The sequence below is a fragment of the Lagenorhynchus albirostris genome, chromosome 20 (genome assembly GCF_949774975.1).
Source record: "Lagenorhynchus albirostris chromosome 20, mLagAlb1.1, whole genome shotgun sequence".
NCBI lineage: Eukaryota > Metazoa > Chordata > Mammalia > Artiodactyla > Delphinidae > Lagenorhynchus > Lagenorhynchus albirostris.
The window spans coordinates 7105287-7132634 of NC_083114.1; the positions used below are offsets into that span (position 1 = coordinate 7105287).

A 27348-nucleotide genomic window follows, 5' to 3' on the forward strand; every position below is an offset into this window, starting at 1 on the left:
CACAGGCACCCCAGAGGAGGCGCCCGCCCACCACCGGCCACGAGGCCTACAAAACGCGTAGAGACGGGTGTTTCTATCCCCGCGGCTTTCGGTGGTGCCGGTGTGAGCCGGGAGACCCCTCCCCAGCGACCCGCCCGCTCGGCTAGGGAGCGCCCGGCCCTCAGAGGGCGTGGCCGCCCCGGTCCAGCCCCCGCCCAGTCCCGCCCCCTCGCGCCGAGAGAGCCCCCGGCAGGCTACCCGGCCGCCAGCCCCTTCTCCACGTCCGCCGCCACTCCCTCGCCGCGGAGCGGGGCCGAGGGGGATGCTTCAGGTCCCACCTCCGCGGGGAGCTGCGCATTTCCGCGCGCCAGGGCGGCCCCGGCTCTGGCCGGCCCTCGCGGCGGCCGCCCGCGTTCCGCGTCCCCGGGAAGTTGTCTCCGGAGCCCGCGGCGCCTGGGTCTCCTCCCCCTGAGCCCCGCCCCCCCCGGCCCGAGCTGGGAGCCGCGAGCCGCCCGGCCCGGGGGCGTTGCCGCTCGCTCCGAAGCCAGCAAGTCTCAGCTTCCCTGCGCGGGGCGCGCGTCCCCCGCCTAGCCGGGGACCCCCGCGCACCCCCGAGACGGCGCGCGCCCAGAGCGCGGGAGCCCGGAGCGCCGGGCGCCTGGGACCCCGCGGAACCGCTGCCCAGACTGCGGGGCTCGGCAGGGATGCAGGCTGCGCTGTGAGCCCGGGCGCCAAGGCCATGTCCGGCGCCCGCTGCCGGACCCTGTACCCCTTCTCCGGGGAGCGGCACGGCCAGGGGCTGCGCTTCGCCGCGGGCGAGCTCATCACGCTGCTGCAGGTCCCAGACGGCGGCTGGTGGGAAGGCGAGAAGGAGGACGGGCTCCGCGGCTGGTTCCCGGCGAGCTACGTGCAGTTGCTGGAGGTAAGGGGCGAGGGCCGGGGCTGGGAGACCGGCGCGCTCGCATACCTGTTGCCCGCGCCCGGGAGGCCGGAGCCGCCCCTGCCCGAGGGGCGCCCCGTGGGCCGCCGATGCGCGCCCGACCCAGAGCCGCGCGCTCCTGGGGGTGGCGGAGGCGGCGGGCGCCTCTCCGGGCGTGGGCAGCACGGGGTTCGCCCTCCACGCGCTCCCCGTGCCGGGCCTCCCGAGTACATCGAGGCCGCCCTGAGGAAGCGAGAACTTGTTGCCAGTGTGAGTTCGAGAGCTGGCGGGCGCGTTCCGGCGGTGGCCGGGGCCGCAGAAGGGTTGCGGCGTCCGGCGGTCCAGGAAAGACGCACGGAGGATGGGGCTGGGGAAAGTGGCACCGCTTGGGCCCCGGAGCTCCGAGCCTGCCGACCCGTGGACGGTCGTCCTGCGGCGGGTCAGCTGCCTGGCCGCCTCCGGGCCGCCCACTTACTGGTCAGCTGAGCCTGGCTAGTCACCAGCCCGAGCCCCGTCAGCAGGCTTGATCCAGGGGTGCTGCAGCCCCCGGCCAGCGCCCCGTCCCCTGGCCCAGCTCCCCGAGGCCAGGGTTCAGAGCCTGAAAAGTGGCCTGTCCTGGTGTTCTGGCCTGGCCCCGGGCTTCACAGGACCTGCTGAGCCAAGTCGGCTGGCTGTTTATCGTCTGGGTGACAGTTGGGAGGCCTCGATGTCCTCTCTTCGCCGAGCTCATGGTCATAGCCTGAGTGGGATTCTAAGTTCCCCAAGTCCTTTGGTGGCGTGCGGGGTGGGCTTTTACAGGGTGCCCCCTTTAGTGAAAGGCTGCCCGGCCCCAAGATTGTTGTGAAGGCTGTGAGTAGACGGAAGTATTCTGGCAAAACTGTCCAACTCATAGAGACTGAACTGATTAATAATTTACCCTCCCCCCCACCTACTTCACAAAGAACAAAGTAGCAAATTTTGACTGCAAATGCTCTGTGCAACTCAAAAAAGACAGAAAGAAAGCTAGATAGAGGTGAAACGGTTATGGGTGAGTTTGCCTGAGAAATACCCTGTGGAAACCTTATCAAAATAGAGCCTGGCCTCTTAGAGGTATGTGATGTTTCTTTCAGGTCCAGAGAACAAAATCCCTCCTACATGGGTTAGTAGCATTTGACCAAGTTGAGGCTGGAAGGAGCCTTCCTGGGCTGTCAGCTGAGTATATTCGGGCACCTTCGTGGTTCTGTCATTTGAGAGCCTGGCTGCCTAGGAGAGGTTCAGGTGTTCCTCAGCTTTCGTAGTTCCCTTCCTGAGATTCAGGTGTGGAAGAAAGCAAGTGAATTGCTTCTTACGAAGACCCGGAGCCTCCTTGTTTCTAGCCCAGCAGCCCTGGCAGAGACTCCTGTCGTAGAGTCCTCTGGTGGCCACGCTTTTCCAGGAAACACTGATGTGGAAATTTGGCTGTTGGATGTCTGGTGAGGAGTGTCCCTGGCTGGACTCAGCCAGCTGTGTGTTGGGTGGGGGGTGAGACTGGTGGGTTTGTCGGCTGTGTTAGCAAGAGTGAAGTGCCTTTGCTTTTTCTTCCCAGGGGGAAAGGGAGCGTGAATCAGACCACCCAGGGGACAAGCAGAATGATCAGCTAGGACAGCTGTGGGTGTGTCAGTCACAGTTCGTGGCATGTGTGTTGCCTAAGGTGCTTTCAGACAAGTACCCGTCTGTGTGAGCAGTACCCCTAGAGGGGCTTACGTTTGTTAAGCACCTGTTAGGCACCAGGCATGGTCCATACAGTGTCACCAATTCCCCAGACAGCCCTGGGAAGGGGGAGGCGCTATCCCCATTTTACAGGCAGGCAAACTGAATGTGAGACAGGTGAAGGCAGTTGGCCAGGGAGTAATGCTTGCGTAGCTGGTTAGCAGCTCAGCTGGCTGAATGCTACCCTCTGTGCCTGTGTCTCTTTTAAACCCAGCTGTACCAGAAGGCAAGTAAAGAAAGGGTCTGGATCCACGTGGGAAAGGGCCAGTGCAGCTCCCGAGGTCCACCTGCCAGTGACCACATCCATAAGGGAGGCAGGGACGCTGGGGCTCCAATGAGGGCAGCTGCTCCTTCCTACCTGGAGCAGCTCTCCTGCGAAGCCTGGAGTTTGATTTCGCTCAGAGCCCGCTGCTTTTCCCACAGGTGGAGACAGGAGTGGGCCTGAGCCCCGCGACTCTTTTCAGGGCCAAAGCAGACGCATCTTCCACAGGGAGGATCATAGATCAGGCCCTTTTGTCTGTGGGAACCTCTTCCCTGAGCAGGCTGGACCTCGAGGCTGAGGCTGGGGAGGGATGGAGGAGATGCAGGTAGGGTCCCTTGGAATGGGGTGGCTCCCCAGAGACAGGCTGGGTTAGGGGAGAATGCAGAACTCCTGAGGGGGTTGCCGGCGGTGGGCTGGCCAGCATATGGCACTGGAGGAGTGCCAGCCAGGTGTTAGTGCAGAAGCCAGGAGGCCAGAGAAGGGCCCACTTACTAGAGCTGGGAAGCCTCTGCTAGTGGGTGCCTGGCACTGAGCTTGCTGGGGGCATGGAGTTCAGAAGGCCAGGGGAGCTGTCGCAGATACAAGTACAGACAGGAGGGGCTACACCAGACTCCTGCGGCAGGAGTGGGATGGTGGGTGTACAACTGAGAATGGCACTGCCAGCATAACCCCCACCCCAGTGCACCGTTTGCTCTCTGGCGGAAAGAGTGATGTCAGGAAACCCCATCTTGGCAAGAGTGTGCTAAAGATTGAGGGCAGTGTGTGCAAAATGCACACGCCCCAAGGATTTCCTCCTTGTTCATGTGAAAAAAGGGGAACTGAGAGGCCCTGGTTTGCAGGAAGCATACCCCGTGGCGGGGAGTTGCGAGCTAACTGAGACGGCCCAAAGATCCACCCTGGTGGCTTGCCCCTGTGGAGAGGCCAGTTTGGTGGAGGTTCTGGTCCTGGCTCCTGGGGAAATCTCTTTGGTCAAGACCCCAAGGAAATGGGGGGACAGGACAGAGCATACTTGGCTTACAGAGGGCGGCCTCCAGGAAAACCTCTGCCAAGCAGAGCTGGGGGGAGCCCTGATGGGCAAGGACTGGCCACAAGGATCCTGCTATTCAGTGAGTGGGGCAGCCTTCCAGAGGGTGCCAGGTGGAGGGGAGCCAGCTCCTCCCAGAGAAGGGAGGAGGCCTAACAGATAAGACCCACAGCTGCCCAGGAGTTATCAAGGCCCTTAGATAAAAGCAGCCAGGAACATCTTTCTTGAGGGTCTGTTCAGCCACGAAGAGGTCAAGGATCTGAGAGAGACGTGGTCTAGGAGGAGCTGAGGTGATGCTCTTCCCTCGAACGAAGAGAAGAAATTAGGGCTCTGGAAGATACTGTCAGGCATCTGCAAAAACCACCAGAGCTTTTGGGAAATAATTCTGGAGGGTAATAAGACTGGAATGCATACACAACAGAGCTTTCCTTGACAGAGGTGCTGTTCTCTGGATCCACGATCTGGCTGCAAGGTCACTTGCAAGGTACTCAAGAGGTACTAACGGAATATGACACTGCCAGCTGAACTAGTCAGCTGCAGAGGGTCACCCTTGCACCTCCTTCTCTTCACCTTCTGTTCTCCCCTTTTGGGTTCAGGTGATTGTGCTGCAGGAGTTTTCAAGGTGCGGCTGGGGCAGAGAGATGTGGGGCTGGGGAGGTGGGCTGTGCCGTGGATCATTAAGGGATAATATTTTATCCATTGCTATGTAACAAGCCACCGCAAAACAACCGTTTGTTATTATCTCACACATTTCTGTGGGTTGACGGGGCTCAGCTGGGCGCTTCTTCTGCCGTCGATCTTGGTGTCTCTCACGCATTTGCAGTTAGATGGTGGCCGCAGCTGGGGTCCTGGAGGCTCAGCTGGGCTGGCACCTCCAAAATGGTGTCTTCACTCACATGCCTGGTGCCTTCCATCTGGCCTTTCTCTCTGCGTGGTGTCATCCTCGGGTGCCTTTCTGCACGGCCTTTCTCTTCAGCAGGGCAGTTGGAGTGTTTAACATTCAGGCTTCTTAACACAAAAGTGCAAGTTGCCGGGTCTTCTTAAGGCGTAGGCTCAGAACTGGCGCATCACTTCTACCGCATTCCACGGGTAAAGTGAGTCACAGTATGGGAGGGAGGTGCATACAGGTGTGTATACAGTGAGGCAAGGTTCATTGAGGCTGTCTTGCAGACTAGCTACCTCAGAAGGGTAGGGAGAACACCCTGGGACAGATGATCCATTAGAGAGGAAGCAGCGCCAGGCCAGACCCTCGAGAGAGCCTGGAGTGGGGGTGGGGGGTAGAACGAACAGATTTGGCCATTCTGCTAGGAAATTCTCCATCGCCATCCTTGCAAGTTTTTGTTGTTGTTGTTCGTTTTTGTTTTTAAAGACGCCAGGGATTTCTTTATAAAGGCCACACAGTAAATGGTGCAGCTGATTTTGAAACTAGATTTTCCTGTCCCTGAAGCCTGGGTCTGTCCCCTGGGCCACCGACAGACCAGCCCAGCTTTTCCAGGGCGGGGCTGTTTGGTGCTGGTTGTTAATGGACAGGGTGCCTCCGAGCTGCCTGACATCTAGTAGATGCTTGATGTGTTATACAAATTGATTTTAATACAGGGCCTTTCTTTCTGTTACGTGGAAATTACCTAAAATGGGCGTGACCTTGTTCCTCACACCCGTATTTTTTAAGGCGGTCGTCAGCTCTTTCACAAAAGGCATAATTAGGGCTGGTGGTTTGCGGAGCATGTAGCTGTGATCGAAAAGATTACGGTGCTTTCTGCCATCTTCACGAAGTCATCCTGCCCTTTGACTTGGGGGCTGTGGCCCGCGTTTGTGGTTCCTGTGCTGTGTGAAACTCTCCCTTTGGCCCATACTCTGTCTGCCTCTGATCCGGAGGGGCGTCCCCCCTCTGCACTGCTCTGTGCTGGTCTGGTCAACTGGCCACCCCTCAGGACTTCAAAGCAGTCGGCAGGGCTTGTTGGATTCTCTGGATTCGGGGCATCTTCACAAAAGTTCCCTTAGCAACAAGTCGGCAGGAATCCCTGACATCTGTTAACCACCACATGAATCCCTGCAGTCCATTACCAGCTGGAAACATGAATGGGACGCTGACCCGCTTGTACTCTTCCCAGCCTGAAAAAGCCCAGCTTTTATCTGACAGCCTGGTCGACCTCGTCTACGAGGACGGATGCTGGTCCCTACGTGGCCGGTGGAAGAAGAGGTTTGGTAAACCAGGAAGGCTTGGATACCGGTTAGGTGTCGGGATTTTTGTCGGGCCGCTCCAGGGGACGGTGTTCTCCCAGCTGCCCGCTTATCACTCCCAGCAGGAAGGCGGCACGTGACAAGCTTTCCACCAGAATGTCAGCACGGGTCCCCCGGTCCTTAATTGCACAATGAGTAGATTCCGCTCTTGCCTACGGCAGCAAGGCTTCTGGGTGGTGTTTGCCCCGTGGAGAGAAGTAGAAATGGTGGCCAGCAGCTCGGCCTGGCTTGTCCCTTGGAGGACCAGAGCATGGGTGACACTGTGTAGGTTCAGTTGCGACAGGTGTGTGAATTGTGCCAGGTTCGTGTAGATTCCTCAGAGGACTCACCCACCTCCTCCCTCCGCATTTAGTGTCTCTCCTGTCTTCTATCTGGTAAAGATCTGTTTTATTAGGTTAACTTCCCGGTTCACTGTATTCCCCTCGGTTCTTGAGCTGGTCTCCAGACTCAGTCCCCAGGGACTTACATGTCCAAGCTAAACTCTTAATCGCTCCCTTCCTTTCACCCTCTTTTCCCCTCACCCTCCAAACCCTTGTGCATGTCGCCACCATCTCTCTACCGCGTCACCTGACTCTGCCCGCCTCTTACCTTTTCTCTCCTGTTCATTCGGGTGGCAAGCCTGGTCTGCTCTCCCTGAGAAACGTTTCTCAGAGCCTTCTCCTTCTTCACCTGCGTTGGCAAACTTTTTCTGTAAAGGGCCGGGAAACATGTTAGGCTTTGCAGGCCAAGAGGCACACTCGAGTTACAGCTGCATCCCTGCGATGTGTAGTGCGCTGCAGGCAGTGAGAAGCCGTGAGAGCGCCCATATGGTCTCTGTCACAGTGGCTCAGCTCTGCCCGCGGAGCACGAAACAGCTAGAGAGGAGCCCCAAATCGATGGGTGTGGTTGTGTTCCGATAAAACTTTATTTATGGACACTGAGGTTTGAATTTGTGCCATGCAATATCCTTCTTCTTTCGCTTTGTTTTCAACCATTTAAAGATGGATAGGCCATTCTTAGCTTATGGGCTGTGTGTAGTTTGCCAGTCCCTGTTCAAAAGTTGATCATTCAACAACCCCTAATTGAGTGCCGACGATGGGCTGTGAGCACTGCTGGAGGTGAAGCAGTGATAAGACATAGAAAAGACGCTTACCTTTTAGTTGGGGAGATGGTAAACTAGCAAAAAAAAACACCATATATATATATATATATATGTATGTATACTTTTAAAGTGGTATGGGGCCAATAAAACAGGGTACTGTGACAAACTAGGGGTGTGGGGTGCAGGAAGGGAGGGGTTCCAGAAACTGTCAGAGAAGGCTTCCCCAAGGAGGGTATGTGTGAGCAGAGACCTGCGTGAGGCACAGGAGCCAGCCGTGTGAGGATCTGGGGGTGTGTGTGAGTATTTGCACTACAGATGCAGGTAACCCTGAAGAGCGGTGTATGTTTGATAGATTTGAGAGAACCAGAATATTCCAGAATGGTTAGAGAGTGGGGAGCGAGGACAAGAGAGGTTGGGATGTGACAGGGAGGCAGGTAAGTTGGATAGTTGTCTCTCCCCCCGCCCCCATATATGTAACTTGATTTTTCTCTATGAACTTGTATTTTGAATCGCTATCCTGCATGGCGGAAGAAATGAACTGTCGAATAATTTGAGGTTGCTTGCCTTTCCCCAGGTTTGCATTTATGGTCTGGGGGCTTAACTGCAAAATCATCATTCCAAGGGCCCAGCTGTTCCTTGATGTCCTTTGGGCATCTGCTGAGCTGTGCTCCCCGCGTGGGTCTCTGTCTATCCATACTTTTGCCAGGGACAGTCTCCCGTCTGAAGGGTCCCTCCCTCTCCTCCTCCTCAGCAGTTTTTGGGAGGACAAAATTGGAGTGTCATTCTCTGACACCGACTGAAGCTTCTTTTGCCTTCACTGGTGTGTTGGTAAATGTTTAACAATCAGCTTTGGCGGATGGAGGGTGGGAGGTGAAGTGAGAGAAGTTCTGATTTGTCGCGTTTGCCAATTTCTGGGGTGTAAGTACTCCTGCCATGGCTGATTTGAAGCTACCAGTGGCTTCTTTTAATTGAATACATTTGACATGCCATCTTGTGTAAAGTTAAGGTATACAATGTGTTAATTGGATACATGTATGTATTGTAATATGATAGCGATATTTAGCACCTCTGTCACATTCCCTAATTATCCTTCCTTTTTAGTGGTTGGTAGCTTTCGGTTTGATTGATAGGTTGGCGTGCTCTGATTTGTTTTGGAAAGCTCACCTGGGCTGTAGTGTGGAGGATGGATTTGCAGAGGGTAGGGAGGGAAGCAAGCAGACGAGTTAGGAAGCTGGGAGCAGGCTGGTGGGAGTGGAGGTGCTGAGAGAGAAGTGGATGGAACTGGAATGTACTTTGAGGGTTGAGTCAAAAGGACTTGCTGGTAGATTGACTGGGGAGGGCAAGGGGGCCTCACCTCTGCAGGTGAGTTGTGATGCACTGTCCCTGTGGTATTGTCCTCATCTGTGAATCGCCCATTCTGCCACCAGAGACCTCTTCCTTTAAAAAAAAAAATGAGGTAAAAGGCAAATTAAAATTGTGAAAAATTTAACGTCCTTAATGCAGAAAGTTCTTTTACAAGTTATTTTTAAAAGCCCAAAAGGAACACATCAGTACAAGAATGGGCAGTGAACTTGGATAGACACTTTATAGTAAAAGATGCAAAGTCATCAGCATATTCAGTCTCACTAGTAGTCAAAGTATTGCACATTTTTTAAAAAGGTAGCTTTAATGAAAAGTGTCAAAATAAAAAAAGAATGAGTATTGGCAAGGGTGTAAGAAAACTGCCGTGGGCTTCCTGGAGTGTAATTTGGCAATATACCTTAAAACCTTAACAGCGTACGTGCCCTCTGATCCAGCAATTCCACATCTAGAAATGTGGATGCAGAAAGCATCTGGTAGGTAAGCTGTAAGCCTCAGAATACCCATTGCAGCCTGTTTCTAATATAGCTCAACTGGCCAGACCCTACCTGCCTACCAAGAGGAACTGGTTAAAATAAGATTCACCTGTTCTTCACACAAGGCCAGCCACGCAAAAGGGGCTCAGCAGAATTTTAAGAATAAAACATTTTTGTCAGTGATGCTAAGTGTTTTCATGGAGTTAGCATGGTTCGGATTTCACCTTATGACAAGGCAAAAAGAGATGGTGTTTCCAAGAATGAATTGCTTTTTAAGAGCAGAGACTGTGTCCCATGCATCCTTTTGTGCAAAGAACAGGTTGAAGGAATACTTGCCTGGCCCAGGGCCACGTTCTTTTAGATATCCTTAGTAACAGCAAATCTTTGTCTTTCGAGGGGTGAATTTGATTTTTTTGGAAACAGCCAAAATTCATGTGGAGCCACGTCTGGTATGTCTGTATGTGTGACTGTCTATCACCTTGTTGAGAAAAGGATGTAAAGCAGCTTACCAAAAAGCATACGGTATGGTAAGATAAAAGCATTAGTATGTGGGGAAATCTGGGGAAAGGAGAAAAGAAGATGATGGTTGGAGTCTGAAGAGTGTAGAAGGTAATCGAGTTACGTAATGCTGTTTGGGATTTAAAAAGAGGTCCTATCCTCAAGTCATGTTGCGTTTAAGCGGATCTCGATGGGGGAGTAACAGAGATGCTCTGAAGATGGCAGTGTTGGGGGCTTACATGCTGTGTCAGTCAGGATGGGTTAGGAAATGCTGCCATAACAAACAGCCCCCAAATCTCAGTTGGTTTGGGGCTGCAGGACCAGGACCCAAGAAGAGGGCGCAGCCACTGTCTGTAATCTTGCTGCTGATCAACAGCACATGGTTCTTAAAGCGTCTTCCCGGAAGTGACACATGGCATTTGTGCTCAGCTCTCATTGATGAAAGCCCAGCCACACCTAACTTCAAGTGGGTGGGGAAATGCGATCCTGCCATGTGCCCAGAAGGAGAGAAGGAGCGAGCTGAATGTATGTGGACAGCTCTGGTGACCACCAGGTGTGTCCTGACTCGGGGATGCCCCGTTCCTGTTCCAGTTCAATCTCAGTATTTTATGGCCATGCCTAGAGGGGTGCTTCTCAAGCTGATTTTGATGCCTCTAGAGCAAGGCTTCTGGATCTTGTTGGAGGCAGATTCTGGCTCAGTAGGTCTGGGGTGAGGCTTGGGACTCTGCAGCAGTCTGATGACTTCAGCCTCAGCAGGTGCCCATGGCTCCTGAGACCAGGATGAGTGCTTACTGTGCTTTCACATCAGCTCCCCCTTCTGCAAGCTCTCCCGGCATCTAGCATGATGCTGGGCACACCAGTGATACTTGGCCTGATCCCAGACTTCCTGTGATTTTTTTTTTTCTTTGCGGTAAATACATCTGTCAATGTTTGGTTCAACAAAAACAAATATTTATAGTTGAGCACCTACTGTGTCTGCCAGGCTCTCAGCAAGTCTCAGGGGATAAGTTGAGACCTGGAGCCAAGGTCTTCTCTGGAGTGTGCCTCGGGGATGCGCCAGCCCCTCCAGGTGACTCTGGCAGGTGATTTCTCTAAGAGACTTCAGTTTCACACTTGTTCTGTTGGAATGAAAGCCCTTCCAGACATTCTGCATCCATTGTTCTTTCTCAAATGCCTTCATTCCTCCACCCTTCTCATTCGCTCCTCAGATGCACAGGGAACTCCCGGATTAGTCAACAAAAAAACCTAATTAAGTTGTAAAAACTCTTTAGAGATGATATTTCAAAAATTCTACAGAAATGAGTCCTTGTCCTAATTTAATCATAACAGAGGCTCCTTATTTTAGCAGTGGTTCATGGAAGAGTGTCATTTGTTTTTGATTCACAATATAATGTAGAAATAGAAATAGGAAGTTGAAGGCCACTGTTCTCATTTAGCAAGTGTTTTATTGATAAATAGCTACAAGCCTTTGTGGTGTTTGGAGTGAAAAATAAAACTCTGTTGAGTTTTGGATAATCAAGGACATACTTCACACAAAATCTACTAATCTGGTAGTCAGTCTAATATTTTCGTCTTGTAAAGAAGGTCCTGGAAGCCTGGGGCCTCCCGCTTGGTGTGGGCGCATAGAATCTACCTGTACAACATTACCATGTAGGACGTTAAGGACAGCACTTCTCACATATTAAGGTGCATGCAAATCCCATAGGGTTCTTGTTAAAATGCAGATTTGGATTCACTGGCTCTGGGGTGGGGCCTGAGACTGCATTGTCTACCTAGCTCCCAGGTGATGCTGATACTGCTGGCCTCTGAGCCACAATTTGAGTAGGAAAGCATTTGAGTACCCTAAGGGGTTTTAAAGTTTGCAAGTCATGATTAAATTCTGGAATTAAGATTGGATTTAGTTTACTTTCTTTTTCCTTCACGGATTATGTGAGGCTACACAGGGTCAGGGAAGGAACACAGGTTTTGGAATTAGATGTCATTTGGAGCCTGTTTCATCCGAGAAGAGAGGTGTGGAGATGGTAAAAAGGTAGGATGGGGGAGGGTGGTAGCTGGTGTTCCAGTTTGCCCAGAGGGGTCCCTTGATCACAGTTACGGGGTGGAGGTGGGGCTCAGGCACGTTTTACCATGGCCAGATGAGGAAGAGAGGTTGCGGGCTGAGTGGTGAGTGACATGGGCATGGTAGTAGGCCCAGGGTCTCGACTGCAGTACGAACTTGATGGCAGAGAGAGAGCCCGGGGTGGTCTTGCCAGATACCGACTGTGTTAGGAGAAACATGCCGTGGGGGTGTGGCCACCGCATCTCAAGGCGGTTTATCGGTTCCAAGGGCATGCTGGATGCACTGTGTGTTTGGTTTGTGGGCTGGAACGTGAGCCCTGCGGCTACCACTGCTCTGACCGTGTTCAGAGACGGCGGCAGAACCAACCCCCCATGTGGGCCGCAGAGCTCAGGGCAAGAGTCTGGCAGCTCTGGGTTCAAATCCTGCCTCAGCCCCTGCTGCCTGGGCGAGTTGCAGAATCTTCCTAAGTTTCCTAGGGTTCCTGTGAGGGTAGCTGGCATCTCGTATACACTCTGTTAGTGGAGTTTACATCCCACATGTTCTAGGGATCATGCCAAGTTGAATGCTGAGAGCTGCTCGTTAACTGGGCTTCCATGGATGGGGTGCTGCTGGGTGAGAGAAACCTCTTTCCCTGGGCCCCTCTGAGATCAAGTACAAGGCTGCCTGGCTGCAGCGCCGTGGTCAAGGCTTTCTGGACTTCCCTGGCTGTCCAGTGGTTAAGACTCCGCGCTTCCAGTGCAAGGGGCATGGGTTCTGTCCCTGGTTGGGGAACTAAAGATCCCACATGCCGTGCGGCACAGCCAAGAAAAAAAAAAAAAAGGCTTTCTGACCCATGGGTACACATCACCTGAGCATCTTACTAAATGCAGATTTGGATTCTGAGGGTCTGGGGTGAGGCCTGAGAGCCTGCATTTCTCAAAAGGTCTGACAAGGAGATGCTGCTGGTTTGGGCCCACATTTTGAGTAGCACAACTGGAGAGCACCTCTGGGGGTGTTTCAGGAACTGCTGCATGATGGTTGCCACTGCTCAGGCTGGGCTAATTAGTCTTAACTGCTTCTTACCTGGGTCAGATGGGCCTCCGGCTGCCCGGATACAACCCGAAGAGGCTCTTATAATGAGAAAAGGGCTGTTTGTCGGGAGAGGTGACATGCAGGAGGTTGCTGAAGGACTTCGACATTCCTTTTCATCTTTGCTGGTCCTGGGCCAAAGGCAAGGTTTGCTTCAAGGGCCTGGCTGGAAATTCTCTTCTGAAAGCATTGTTATGGGGCTCAGGACAACAGGGCTGGTGTTCTAGGGCTCAGAACCGGAGATGGTGGTTGGTGCCGCAAAGCAGGCGTCCCCCGCAGCCCCTGGGTGGAGCCCTCCGGTCTACACTGTTCTGCACTTGGCCTCTCTCCTCTTGCCTGGATTACTGCCGTGGTCCCTAACAGCAGCGGCTGCTCCTTTGGTCCCCTGGTGATGTCCATTCTCCGTAGTGACGCCACAGTGATTTTTCTGGCCAGTTTGACCACGGAACGCTCCTGCTGAAGACTTTCCTTAGCTTTTTGGTTGCCTTTATTATATAATATGACTTAGCTTTGCTTACAAGGCCCTTTATAACCTGGCCGCTGCCTCCCTCCCCAGCCGTGTTTTTAGCATTTCTCCGGATGCGTGATGCTGGGAAGTAGGAGCGTCATCTTGTCCATGAGGCTGAGACAGGAGGGAAGGGGGCAGGGCACAACCGTTAAAACAGTGACACAGCCGTTGAGGATACGACAGAAACTGGTTAGACCCTACTAGGCCCAAGATGGCGGATGATTTGACTTCCGGTGCTTAGACCTCGAGCCTCATTATGCACTCATTGTAATATTAGCATGTTAAGGACACGCCCACTGGCACCATGGCAGTTCGAGGCCGAAAGTGGGCGGTGCCCCAATTCCTGGAAATCCCCATCCCTTCTCCAAGATAGAATATTCCTTCCGCTCATTAGCATATGAAATTACCCAGCCCATAAAAACTAACAACCCCATACACCCTGGGGCCTGTCTCATGTTCCAGGATGACCCCATTTTTCTGCAACAATCCTGGAATCCTCCAGTGGGACTGTCTTCAGTGTGTAGACAGTCTGGTGTAATGGTGTTCAGAGCTGAGCTGACCTGGGTTTGGGTGCTGGCTGTGTGAGACTTTGGGCCCCCTTGCTTACCTGACCTTGGACCTCAGTTTCCATATCTTTAAGACCCATATCAGAGAGTCGTTGTGAAAGTTAGAATTGTGTCCTTTGTTGTAAATGCTCTGCAGGGAGCCTGGTGTCAAGGTTCCGGATATGCTGGTGGCCACCCATTACTCAGCGTTCTTGCCATTATTTTCTTAGTAAAAAAAAACCTGTTTCCCCTGATCGTCAGTCCAGACCTCTTGGTCACCATTTCTGGTAGAGACTTTGTCTCTCTGGCTCTTGTCACCTCACGTCAGTTTCCATCTTGGTTCTTCCAAGTAAGTCCCTTTCGGTCCGGTTTTGCATCATCACTGAAGGTGTGTTTGCCAGTGGAAGTCACGGCCCTACTGTGGATGGACCCACGGCTTTGTCGTGGTGTATTTCGACCACAGACTTAAGCCAGAAATTCCTTTTTCTGAAATGTCACAGTTGTCTGAATCTCCTCCCATCCAGACCCTCCCTGAGTGTGATAAACCTGCCTGGGTGTGACCAAGATTAGAATCTTAGCTGCAGGTCAGTAATTGAGGGGAATTTTATCTTAGAGCTTGTGGCAGATAAACCCGCCTGTAAAGGCAGATTTTTCTGCAGAAGATTGCATCCTGAGGCCTTGTGGGTAGGGTACTGCTCAGAGTGAGGTGGGGTCACGGCACCCACGGATATTTTCAAGTTGATGTATTTGTGATGTGGCCGTGGGGCCCTTGATTCCTTCTTTCAGCCCGCCAGCTGCCGAATTTCTGAGCATGGCTGTTGTAGGTTCTTTGGGGGCAGGAGGGGAGCACAGTAGCGGGAAACTGCCTGTGCCCCTGTTCCCCTCTGCTCCGGCCCTAGAATCTGACTGTTCGTGGTGGCACTTGTAGGGCTTTCTGCTTGTCCTTGTCCGTCCCCCCTGCCCCCCCACCCACCCACCAACAAGGGCACAGAGGAGAAGTCATCTCTCTGGGCTCACGACAGCCCACCCAGAGGAGAGAGCAGGGAGGGTCTCCTGTTTTCGACTCTCTTGTGAAAAGAGGAGACAGTCTGGTCTTCAGGAAAAAAAAAAATATTGGTGTGGATCTTTTAAAGGATTCTTCTTGCTACTCAGGCCGGACGACTGAGGCACGTGGATTGGGAATTTGGGATCAGAGAGACAGTGAGCTGGGGTTTGGGGGGGTTCCTACGGACGGCGGTGGGACGAGACCTGCTCCGTGTGTGCCCTTAAGGAGCCCTGCGGTGGGCGTGGCTGCGGAGATGCCGCGGGTGTGGAGGGTTTCAGATGGGCTTTCTCTGCTACCCCCAGGAGAAGATGGCCAGAGTAGAAGTGTAGCCCGCTCTCTTCCTCACCTGGGCAGAGTCCCCAGGGGAGCCATGCCGAGCACCTTTGGCAGGTGGGGAGGCCTGCCAGTGGGGCATGTGTGGCGAATAGCCTGGCCAAAGCATCATCGGCCACCCCGGGGGGGGGGGGTTGTGGAGCCACCTCTGGCCTGAGCCTCTTGCCCTTTGCTCTTGACTATGTCCCCGGCCCAAGAAGATGGTTTGGATGAGGCGTGAATGGGGGCAGGGGGAAGAGAGCTGGCCTGAAGTCTCCAAATCACCCCGACCCGGGGTCACTGGTGCTATAGCTCCTGGGGGGGTCTGACACAAGTGCTGCCTTCCTGGCTCCACACGCCCTCCGGGGACCGTGGTGGGGGGGGGGGTGGGGACCTTGATCACCATCCTGTTCAGATGACTCCAGGGATGCCTCCAGGAAACCCTAGCGCTCTGCGGGGAGACGGTTTAAAAAGCCCAGTACCATGGTCCGCTGAACGCCAGCATTCCTCTTTGCCCGTCAGCATGGCTCTGGGAGATGCCAGCGCGAGTGGCAGTCTCGTTTGTTTTGGAATTGAGTGCCAGGGGTTGGTTGGGGCGCTTCGTTACTGTAGGTGCCAGGTCTGCTGTATTATTAGTCTTGGGGAGAGGATTCCTCGGAGAAGCAGCAGAAGGTGTAAATTATGCTTCCCTGCAAATCTTCAAGACTCTCTATATATTCAGCTACAGTGGCAAGTCTCTTGCAGACGAGGACCGGTGTGAAATGCAGGCAAGGTGGAAAGGGTCACCGTGGGGACCTGCAGCTGGCATGGTGGATGGTCACAGAGTCACCTGCACTTGGCTTTCCCCTGGTTTGTTGGGGAGAGGGGAGAGGAGGAGTAACAGCTGTCCTCGGAGGGCTGCACCCCAAGGGGCACGGCTGCAGGGAAGCAGTTTGAAGGTGCCTGATACCCCCCTGGCAGTGGACAAGTTTTCCGTTAACCTGCTTCTTAGTAAATATTCCTTGTATTTCCACCGAGACAGGAATGCCAGGCTAGGGCCAGTGTCCCCTCTCTCCCCTAGCCTTGCGTGACCGTCCGCAGCGAACTTCTAAAACCTGAGTCTGACAGAGCCCTCCGCTGACTCCCTGTTGTCCTGGTGTCAGGATGCTTCTTGAGGGACAAACACGGGCCTTCACAGACCACACCTGGCCTCCCGGCCTGACCTCCTCACTGCCCCTCTGTTGGCAACACACCTCTACACCCTTGTGCCTTTGCGTGGCTGCCCCTCTGTCTGGGGTCCTTTCCCCTCCTGCCTGCCTGGGGAATGATAGTCCTCCAGAACCGGCCCAAGCGTGGCCTTTGCTCTCTCCCCTGGCGAGCTGGTCCTTCTTCCTTGGCTTCCATAGGGCCTCCCACTGTGATGGCACTGACCACGTTGGGCTGCAGTCACGTCCCTCCTGCACGCTGAACTCCTCCAGGTCAGGAAACCTGCTTCCCAAATCTCTGCTCGTCCTTGTCCATCCCCCCTGCCCCCCCCCCACCCACCAACAAGGGCACAGTGCTTGGCATCCATGAGGTCTGGCTCGGTAGCTATTGGACGGCCGGCTGGATGGATGGATGAACTAAAAAGATGAAGAGAGAGCTTGCCCTAGAGAATTGGGCACATCTTGCTGTGATTTTGGTTCATGGCCTAAGCAGTCTTTCTCTGAAAAGATGTGAATGGCCGTGTCATGGTGTGAGGACTGGGGTCATGGGAAGGCCCAGGTTAGAAGGTGGATAGCCAGGTCAGCTCAGCACTGAGCAGCAAAGTCAGGCCACTGGATCCTGGAGAACAAGGCACTCTGGGCCACAGGACAGGACACCCCGGAGTGGCAGGGGGAAGGGTGAGCAGGTGTCCTGTGGGCTGGTCCTCTCTGCCCGTCCCGCTTCTCGGCGGGGCTGCCGCAGGGACAGTTAGGTGTAGCTGAGGGCTCTGTGGACAGTGGTCACGAGGCCTGGGTTCTAATTGTAGGACCCGCACACACTTCTTGGATCTTTGACCTTGAAGATTCGTTAAAAAATCTTTGACTTTCAGTTTCTTCACCTGTGCAAAAGGGAGGTGACCCCCGTTCTGCTGCCTCTTAGGTTGGAAGAATCTTCAAGGTGATGGTGGGTGTGAACATGCTTTAAAACTCAGGGTGAGCTGGTGATGCGTGTGAGGCCCGTTATCAGAGGCTACGCAGGAAGTGGTGGTGACGGGGGAGGGTCTGGAGCTCCTGGACCCCGAAGTCCTGACTCTCCCTTTCGGCCTTGTCCCAACCACTCAGCCCTCTGCTCTGGTCCTTTCTGCACTGGACCCTTTGAACTTTTTTTTTTAAAATAAATTTATTTATTTATTTGTGGCTGTGTTGGGTCTTCGTTGCTGTGCACAATCTTTCTGTAGTTGCGGCGAGCAGGGGCTACTCTTCATGCAGTGCGCAGGCTTCTCATTGCGGTGGCTTCTCTTGTTGCAGAGCATGGGCTCTAAGCATGCGGGCTTCAGTAGTTGTGGCACGCGGGCTCAGTAGTTGTGGCTTGCGGGCTCTAGAGTGCAGGCTCAGTAGTTGTGGTGCACGGGCTTAGTTGCTCCGTGGCATGTGGGATCTTCCTGGACTGGAGATCGAACCCGTGTCCCCTGCATTGGCAGGCAGATTCTTAACCACTGCGCCACCAGGGAAGCCCCCTTTGAACTTATTTTTGAAGCCACCTCCTCATCCCCTGCTTGGGTGATTAAAAAAACTGTCAGTATTCTTGTCCCAGACAAGTTTTAAGCATTTGGAGCAAGAGCTTCATCAGGTTCATCCCTGTGGCCTTTAATTGGGCCCCTCCGAGGCACCAGCTGTGCGTGTTGTATAGGCCCTGGGGATGTAGCTGAGAATGAGACTGATTGGCATCTTGTCCAACACTCACGGGTCCCTGTGGTTAGAGGTCTCGTCACCCATGGGGAACCAGGTGAGTGGCTAGGGAGATATGCCCCGAGGAGTGAGGGGCTCTAGGAGGCAGTCCAGGGTGCTGGGAGCACTTGGGACCTGTGATGGGCTGCATTGTTCCCCACCCCCACCCCCCAAACTCATACGTTGAAGTCCTAACCTACAGTATCTCAGAAGGTGACTGTATTTGGAGATAGGGTCCTTTAAGAGGTAATAAGTTAAACGAGGTCATTAGAATGTCTTTAGAAGAAGAGGAGGTTAGGACACAGACACACAGGGGGGACCACATGAAGGCCCAGGGAGAAGACGGCTGTCTGCAAGCCAAGGAGAGAGGTCTCAGGAGAAACCAACCCTGCCGACACCTTGATCTCCGACTTCTGGCCTCCAGAACTGGGACACAACAGATTCCTCTTGTCTCTTCAGCCTGTGGTACTTTGTTCTGGCCGCCAGAGACAACTCCTACAGGGCCCTGAACCTGGATTTGGGTGGGAGACTCATTTGTGTCATAAGTTTGGGATCAAAACCTTGGACACTGTGCTTGTTCCGTTTTTCTCCTTCACACGTGTTCCTCGTGAATACGTTATGTTCCAGATCCTTCAGTAGACTGTGAGCCCCACGAGGGCAGAGCTGCGCTTCTAGTTTGTTCACTGCAGGGTCCCTAAAATCCAGGACAAGTGAGGGCCCCCATAGGCATTGGAACATGTCTTTGGGATGAATTCTGTCTGAAACAATGGCCTGAAGTCAAATTCCTCACTCTGGGCCTAAAAGAATGTTTAGTTAAAATAGCTGGTTTTCCACGTCCAGGTCTCTGCTTGGAGCCCACCCTGTGAGGTGGCTTTCCGCTCTTTCTACAGACTGTGTCCCTTGTCTCTCTAATGTCTACCCAGCCACCAGATGTGATTAAAATGTATTAAAAAATCAGAGAAGAAGAGTTCATTTATTCGTTTTTCTTTACACTTGGTGGGCTGAGCCACATATTATATTAAGCTGGGTCATACCAGCCAATGGGTTTGAGCGCTGTTACCCCCCAGAGGGTTAACTCTGTGAGGCCAGGGATTTGATCACTGCAGCATCCCTGACACTGATGACAGTGGCTGGCCCAGAGTTGGGGACTTATATTTGGGGAATCAACAGTTGCATCAGTATAAAGTGCGGATAAATAGTAAATGCTCGGCAGTTCCCGGGGGGATCCAGCTAGTTTTTCTGCAGGAACCTCTCCTCCCCCCGCCCACTGCCTCAAAGCCCCTTTCCTCTCTGCTCACTGCTGTTTTTCTTCTCAGGCTGTTGCTGGTGGTTCTTTGTCTGCAGCCCCTGGTTAAGGCGTCTGTTACCTCCTCAGTGTAAGAAGAGATGTCTCCTTTGATACGGCAGAGTTCCCCTGGTCTGACGTGCAGAGAGGGTCCCTGATGTGGAGAAAATCGTGACTTGCCCAAGAATTTCTGACTACTTTCTGTTCTTCCTACTCTGCATCCAGTTTTCTCATTTTTCTTTTCATATTCCCACCTTTTAAAAAAATTGCGATAAAACTCACATACCACGTCACAATTTACCGTTTTAAAGTATACAGTTCAGTGACATTTAATACATTGACAATGTTGTGCAACCATCACTGCTGTCCCGTTCCAGAACATTCTTATCACGCCCCAAAGAAACCCCATACCCATTAAGCAGCCATTTCCCATCCCCTCATCACCCCCCCCGACCCCAGCCCCTGACAACTACTCGTCTCTTTTCTGTCTATGGACTTGCCTATTCTAGGCATTTCATATCAGTGGAACCAAACAACATGTGACCTTTTGTGTCTGGTTTCTTTCACTTAGCATGATGTCTTCGTGGTTCATCCACGTTGCAGCATGCGTCGGGACTTCACTCCTTTTCATGGCTGAATAATATTCTATCGTAAATATTCTACATATTCTATCATAAACGTTTGCTTATGCAATCATCAGCTGATGGGAGTGTGGGTTGTTTCCACGTTTTGGCTGTCATGCCTAGTACCATTCACTTCTTTTTCTGTCTCCATTTCTACCTCCAAATGCACTTTAGTTTTACATCCAGGCTGCACAGGTTACTGGTGGTGGAAAAAGCACTTGTAAAATGAGAAGGCAGGTTCCCGGTCCTAGCTCTCCTCCATCTCTGAGGTTTTGTCAAGCCCCAGTTGGCTCATTTCCAAAATGGGGGTAGCATTCTCTGCCCGCCTTCCTCAGCCAGAATGTTGTGTGAGGCACAAATCATAGCACGTAAGTTTAAGCCCTTCCGAAGCTGCAAAGTTAGATGTCAAGTGAGAGTTACTGACGTTCCTCATTTTTCCTATGATTTTTCTTGCTTTGTTTTTCCCTCTGCTTCCTCTTTTCTCTTTTTACTAATGGCTGCCCTTGGATTCCCTTTTCCTTTCTTATCATTTCCTCTTTCTTCAGCTGGCCTGGGGATGTAGCAGGTGGTCTTCTGTCCAGTGCTATACTGGAGATGAACAGGATGATGGACGTTGTACGGGCACCCTTGGGAAGGGTGGGATGGGTGACAGGGGCAGGCGGTTGGCAGCCCTGGCTGGGTGATGGGGTGAAGTCAGCCACGGCTGGACGTTAGCGGAAGAATGTGGGCCGAGATGGCCCTGCCATCCCCTTGGGCTTGGCTTTAGAGACTTCATTTACAGTCAGTTTTGAGGCCTTTAGCAGTACAGGAAGTAGCCAGATTGATGGACCCTTAAGCAGATATTAGAATCCAAATAAGCAGACCCAAGGGACAGTTGGAGGAAAGCAGCAGATGGAGGTGTTTGCTTTTCTTGGTGTTTTGCTTTGCAAAGGCTACCTCTTCTGCAGTCCTGTGTGTGTTGTTTTCCCAGGTGAAGTTTAAGCTTCTTGAAGGCAAGGGCGATGGCTGTCTTTTATTTCTCCCCCCTTGTGCTTGGTCACGGTGCTTGCTCACTTATTCTGGACATAAGTAGTGTTGAATGTATGTGATAAGAGCTTCGTTTGTTTAGTCCTATAATGGTTGCGATGGGCCTTCCACACAGGAGTTCTTGTCTGTCTTTTCAGCAGGCTGGCAAGGTGGATTCCGTTTCTCAAATCCACAGACTTAAGGCTCAGAGAGGTTAAGGAACTTGCTCTGGACACACAGCCAGCTGGAGGAGCAGCGGGGGGCGGGTCCCTGCTTGGGACCAGCGCTCCCCACTGCTTCCCCCTCCCTCGCAGGGGTTTTACAACCATGTGGCAGCACTTATAAAGGGAGATGAGAAATGAATCCTCGTACAGTTGGACCACTTTCATCTTGGAAATCTTTTTTTTTTTTTTTTTTGACCTCATAGAATTTTCAAGTCCAGAAGAAGTTCTGTGGAAGTTGCAGGTGGCCTTCCCTATTACTCAATCAGTACAGATTCCTCTTTTCTCAACAGACTTCAGAGAAGCTTCAAGGAAAGCTGATTTCCTTCTATCTTGGTGTGTTCCTTATTTGCTAGCAGAGGGTCTGATTTAAAGAACTGTTGTCATTCCTGGTGACAGGCGTGGGGCCAGCTCTGGATGACATTGCTGCTTGGAACTGGGTTCCGGGTTCACTGCCGGAGCTCTGGGTTGGATGAAGTCGCTGAGAAGTCTGGCTCCTACTGGCTCTTGCGGGAGGAACGGGTTGTGCTGGAGTGAGTGAGCCCAGGGAGAGCATGCCCGGAGGAAATTGGGTCAAGATGTACGGTTTTAACACCTCTGGTTTTCTTCCAAATCAGAAAAGGAAAATATTCTGACTTAAGGGATGAAGGAAGTTTAAGGGTTTTCCATGAATGGAGCTCAGAGCTCCACGGAGCCTAGATTCTTCATGGCTCAGGTAAAGCTGTGGAGAGAAAAACAGTGCCTGGCAGTTAAGAGGAGCCCTCTGCTTGTCTGGGCCCTCAGCAAATTGCTGAGCTTAGAAAACATATGAACCAGTGGTGTTTGCTGGCTCAGCCACAGAAAGTGCCCACTGGCCTTTGAGTTGTTCAGGGACCTGTGGGTATGTATTGGTGGGGAGGTGGTGTTTTTAAGCTTAGAGACCTTTCCTGAGGTGACAGAACTGCTGGGTATAATAAAAAGGCACTTCCCTCCCGTTGGAACCGTTTGGCACATGAACAAGATAAGTTCATTCATTGACTGAGAGCTGAACACCTCCAGTGTGTAAGGTGCCACATAAAAGCTGGAGATACAGTAGTAAACAAGGCAGCATAGAGTTTACATCCTAGTTGAAGGCAACAGACCATAAACTAAACTGTGTAGTGATTAAGAAGATTTGTAATTGTAAATGGGATGGGCAGGGAAGGTCTTATTAGGAGAGGACATTTGAGCAAAGGCCTCTGGAAGAGAGAGTAAGAGTGTAGATTTCTGGGAGAAGAGCCAGAAGGCGGAGCCAACAGCCAGTGCAAAGGCCCTGTGGCCTGTGCATACTTTCAGTTCAGAGCAGCAAGATCTGTGCGGCTGGGCCAAGCGATGGTGTGTGGGGGTGGGGTGGGGAGTATTCGAGGGAGGGGTGGGAGGGGCCCAGGGCCAGAGGACCTTGGAGACCCTCAGGAGATCCTAACTTTTACTTCGTGTGCCAGGGGGAGCCATTGAGCAGAGGACTGGTGTGACCTGATTTGTTTGCAAGGGTCACTCTGCTGCTTTGTTAAGAATGGATGTGGGGGATGCAGATGGAGTGGGGGGTGAGGATGAAAGGAGGAGATGAGTAGAGTGATTATCGCAGTAACACAAGTGAGAGGTGATGGTGGCTTTGACCAGGGTAGTACGGTTGGATCTGGGCTGTATTTTGAAGGTAAAACCAATGGGATCTGGTGAGGGATTGGATGTGTAAGGTTTGAAGAGAACTTGAAGGTAATTCCAAAGTTTTTGGGTTAAGCAACTGGAAGGAAGGAGCCGGTGCTAAATGAGAAGGTGAGGATTGGCAGACCTGGGTCTTGGGAGAATGTCGGGAGTTCGTTTTGGCATGTCAAGTTTCAGATTCCTATATAGAGTCAAGTCATGATATTGAGTAGACATTTGGAAAGAGGATGCTCGAGTTCAGGGGTGAAGTTGGCTGCAGTTAAAATTTTGAGGTCTTTCTGGTGTAGGTCTTCAAGCTGCCATACTGGATGAGGTCACCCACGGAGTCCAGTGGATAGAGAAGAGAAGAGGGCCAGGGTTGGAGCCCAGAGGCAACCCAGAGGGGACGAGGAGGAAACCAACCGCAAAGAAGATGGTTCAGCCACAGGGTGGGTGGGAGGGAAACCAGAAGACCAGAGCAATCTCACTGGGCTCTGAGACAGCAGCTCAGGGTCATTGGGACATCAGGGCTCTCAAGGACTAGACAGCATTAAGGGACACTAGGTACATCCCAAACAGTAGCTGAGATGAGACTTGCAGTTTATAGGATGGTTAGAATTTTCTTCTGGTTTTTGTATCCTTTTGGGATAAGCACAACCGTCTTAGTATGGCTGAAGTCGTATTTGCATTTCCTGTACTCCCAGGCCTCACTGGCGGCCCCATCTACAAATAGTTTGGGGAAGGAACTTTTAATTATTAATTTTTAAAAAATCTTATAGTGTTTAAAAAAATTATTTATTTATTATTTATTTATTTTTGGCTGCACTGGGTCTTAGTTGTGGCACGCAGGATCTTTGTTGCGGCATGTGGAATCTTTGTTGTGGCATGCAGTCTTCTTAGTTGTGGCATGTGGGCTTCTTAGTTGCAGCCTGCATGCAGGAACTAGTTCCCCGACCAGGGATCGAACCCGGGCCCCCATGTTGGGAGCACGGAGAGTCTTACCCACTGGACCACCAGGGAGGTCCCTAATTATTTATTTTTAACCACACAAGTCACATATGAATTAAATTATACATCCACAATGGGTGGGAGGGAATTGGTTCTTGGACGGCAAGGATGTCCTGGGTCTTACTTGTGGTTTGTGACCCTCCAAAGGGTCATAATACACATACAGACCAACAAGTATAGCTGAAGTGTTAAAATTTCATGATGGTGGGGCAGTGATCACGAAAGACGTCCTCAAAGGCACCTAAGAGAGGGTGATCCTGAAAAAAAAGGGTGAGAAACCGAATCAGACTAAGCGCCCCCCCTTTGATGACCTCCCCAGCCCCTTGTGGAAATAGATGCTAATGATTCGTGGGTTTAGCTCCTCTTTTAAAGAGCAAGAGTGTATTAGTTCTTTATTTCTTTTTCATTTCCACTCAGTAATACATCTTGAAGGTATTTTCCTGTTGGTACATATACATCAATGGTTATTTATAAAAGCCGTGTGATATTCTGTAGTATGGATATGGTGTAGTTCATTTTATATTTTGTGTTGGTGGATATTCCGGGTGTTTCTGAGTTTCTCTTTCCTTCTCCCCCGTCCCCCCCTTGTTTTGGCTATTAAAAATACCATTGTAGGGCTTCCCTGGTGGCGCAGTGGTTGAGAGTCCACCTGCCGACACAGGGGACATGGGTTTGTGCCCCGGTCCGGGAGGATCCCACATGCCGCGGGGCCCGTGAGCCATGGCCACTGAGCCATGAGGCCAATGAGCCTGCGCGTCCGGAGCCTGTGCTTCACAACGGGAGAGGCCACAACAGTGAGAGGCCCGCGTACCACACACACACACAAAATATATATATATATATACACCATTGTAATGCTCTTTTTTTGTTTTTTTGGCGGTGCCTCGCAACATTCAGGATCTCAATTCCCTGACCAGGGATCGAACCCAGGCCCCGGTGTGACAGCACCGAGTCCTAACCACTGGACCAACAGGGAATCCCGTCGTAGTGCTCATTTTTTGCACACGTGCGCATTCTTTTTTTTTTTTTTTTTTTTTTGCGGTATGCGGGCCTCTCACTGTTGTGGCCTCTCCCACTGCGGAGCACAGGCTCCGGACGCGCAGGCTCAGCGGCCATGGCTCACAGGCCCAGCCGCTCCGTGGCATGTGGGATCTTCCCCGACCAGGGCACGAACCCGTGTCCCCTGCATCGGCAGGCGGACTCTCAACCACTGCGCCACCAGGGAAGCCCCATGTGCGCATTCTTGATGACTCTTGAGGGTAGCGGAAGACGAGGACTTCCTAGGTGTCAGGACCAATGGTCCTCTCACAGGCTGGAGTCTTAGGGACGAGGGATGGAGAAAGGGAAGACTGAACACCCAGCTGGCGTCAGGCTCAGTACCAGGTCCTTGGAGCACGGTGTCTCCTTAAATCTCTGTGACAACCCCAGAAAGAGAGTCTTTTTCATGGCCTACTCTAGTGATGAGAAAACTGAAGCTTAGAAAAGCGAAATATTGATAACTTGTCTAAAGTCTCACAGCAGGTAGTGGAAAAGTAAAGACCTGGGGCTGAGCCCCTGCCCATTTCATGGGCTGGCAGGTGAGAAGGACTCTGGGGTCCTTGGGGTCTGTGATCGCCTGCCTGGGGGTGCTGCCCAGGCCAGAGCTCATGGGAGGCTGGGTCCTGGCTTTATCAAGATGCTAGTCTTTTTTGTTCAGTCAGGGGTTCCTTATTTTTTCAGAGATGAGAGTGCTTGAAGTTGTTTTTATTGTCTGATGCTTTTCCCTGACTAAGCAGAATAGGCAACATTTTTCTTCAAAAAAAAGTTCACCATATATTAAGTTCACCATATTATAAAAGGCTACAAAATATGTACAGTAAAATTCTAAATTTGTGTAAAAAAAGATGTGTGTGGGTATAAAGTCTGAAAGAAGATTGATCAAAATGTGAGTGATGGTTATTGCTGGCTGAAGGGAATGGATAGTTGCTTTTTGGTCTTTTTCCAGTTAGCCCCTCTCCTCAATTTCCTTCAGATAACGTGTATGGATATCGTAATCGGAGAAACACCTGAAAATTTATGGAAAGAGAAGTGTCCGTATTTCATTAGAAAGGTAAAGGAAGCTATGTTGAAGAGAGATCTGCACCCCCACGTCCATGGAAGCATTATTTACAGTAACCAAGACATGGAAACAACCTCAGTGTCCATCGATGGATGACTGGATAAGAGAGATGCAAGACAGACAGACAGACAGACAGACACACACACACAGGAATATTATTTAGCCATAAAAAAGGAAAACCTGCCATTCTCGACAACGTGGATGAATCTTGAGGGTGTTATGCTAAGTGAAATAAGAGAAAAACACCTACCATATGATCTCACTTGTGTAGAACTGAAAAGAACAAAGCAAAACCAAAAAACTAAACTCAAAAGGAGATCAGATTTGTGATTATCAGAGGCAGGGGTTGAGGAAGGGGGAATTGGATGAAGGTGGTCCAAGGGTACACATAGTTATTAGATAAATAAGAAGTAGGGATGTAATGTACAACAGGATAACGATGGTTAACACGACTGTATGATAATAAATGAAAGTTATTAGTAGATCCTGAGTTCTCATCACAAGGAGAAAAATCTTGTTTCTATTTTTTAAGTTCCGTATCTATATGAGATGATGGACGTTCACTAAACTTATGCGATAATCATTTCATGTATGTAGGTCACATCATTATGCTGTACACCTTAAACTTATACAGTGCAATATGTCAATTCTGTCTCAATAAAACTGAAAAAAATTAAAAGGAAGGAAACCAGAGAAAGGAAAAAGGTATGTCCCTACCTTGGTATGGTGCAAACTCTGGTGCCCATTTGTACAGTTTAAATTCTCCCGGGGAGTGAGATGAAGGGGGTCCCTCAGGACCTCAGCCCCTAGAAAGGAGCCATGGCCCTGTGTTCCTGGATGCTTTTTGCGCTTAGAGCTCTGGGAGGCTGGCTGAGGGCAGAATGGCCTTTCTGTGTGATATTAGGGTGTCTGGAGCCCCTGGGATGGGACAAGGTGAAAGGATGTCTGACCAGGCCCACCTGGGCGTCCTGTTTCCAGGCCTGGATCGCCACCTTGCTGGGGGCTGCAGTGGGAGGAACTGGAGTTCGGGGGCTCTGTGTGGGAAGGGTAAGTGTAGTACGAAGATGCAAGTGGTAGACCCTTTGGTTGTATTTACTTTGGGAGTGCACTTCAATTTTTTTTTTTTTTTGCGGTACGCGGGCCTCTCACTGCTGTGGGGTTGCAGAGCACAGGCTCCGGACGCGCAGACTCAGCGGTCATGGCTCACGGGCCCAGCTGCTCCGTGGCATGTGGGATCTTCCCGGACCGGGGCACGAACCCGCGTCCCCTGCATCGGCAGGCGGACTCTCAACCACTGCGCCACCAGGGAAGCCCAGGTTTGACTTTTTAAAGGCACTCTTGGCAAAAACTCATCTGGTGGACAAAGCTTGCCGATGTGATGAGCAGGCTATAGAATCTGATGGCAGAAGGCATTGCTAAGTAACGAGGAGGCTGTGGAGGTCAATGGACGAACT

General features: G+C 51.8%; 1 protein-coding gene across 3 annotated transcripts in view; it reads left to right on the forward strand.

Annotated features, from left to right (window-relative positions):
* Positions 1-515: 515 nt before the first annotated feature.
* Positions 516-27348, forward strand: part of GAS7 (growth arrest specific 7) — a 200877-nt gene continuing 174044 nt past the window's right edge. The window contains exon 1 of one of the 3 annotated variants that reach the window (XM_060136151.1): positions 516-901. In XM_060136151.1, coding sequence (XP_059992134.1) covers positions 719-901 — 183 coding nt within the window. In that variant the 5' untranslated portion in view covers positions 516-718. Of the gene's footprint in view, positions 902-1084; positions 1169-27348 lie in introns of those variants that run through there. The other 2 variants (XM_060136158.1, XM_060136155.1) reach the window with 2 other exon arrangements.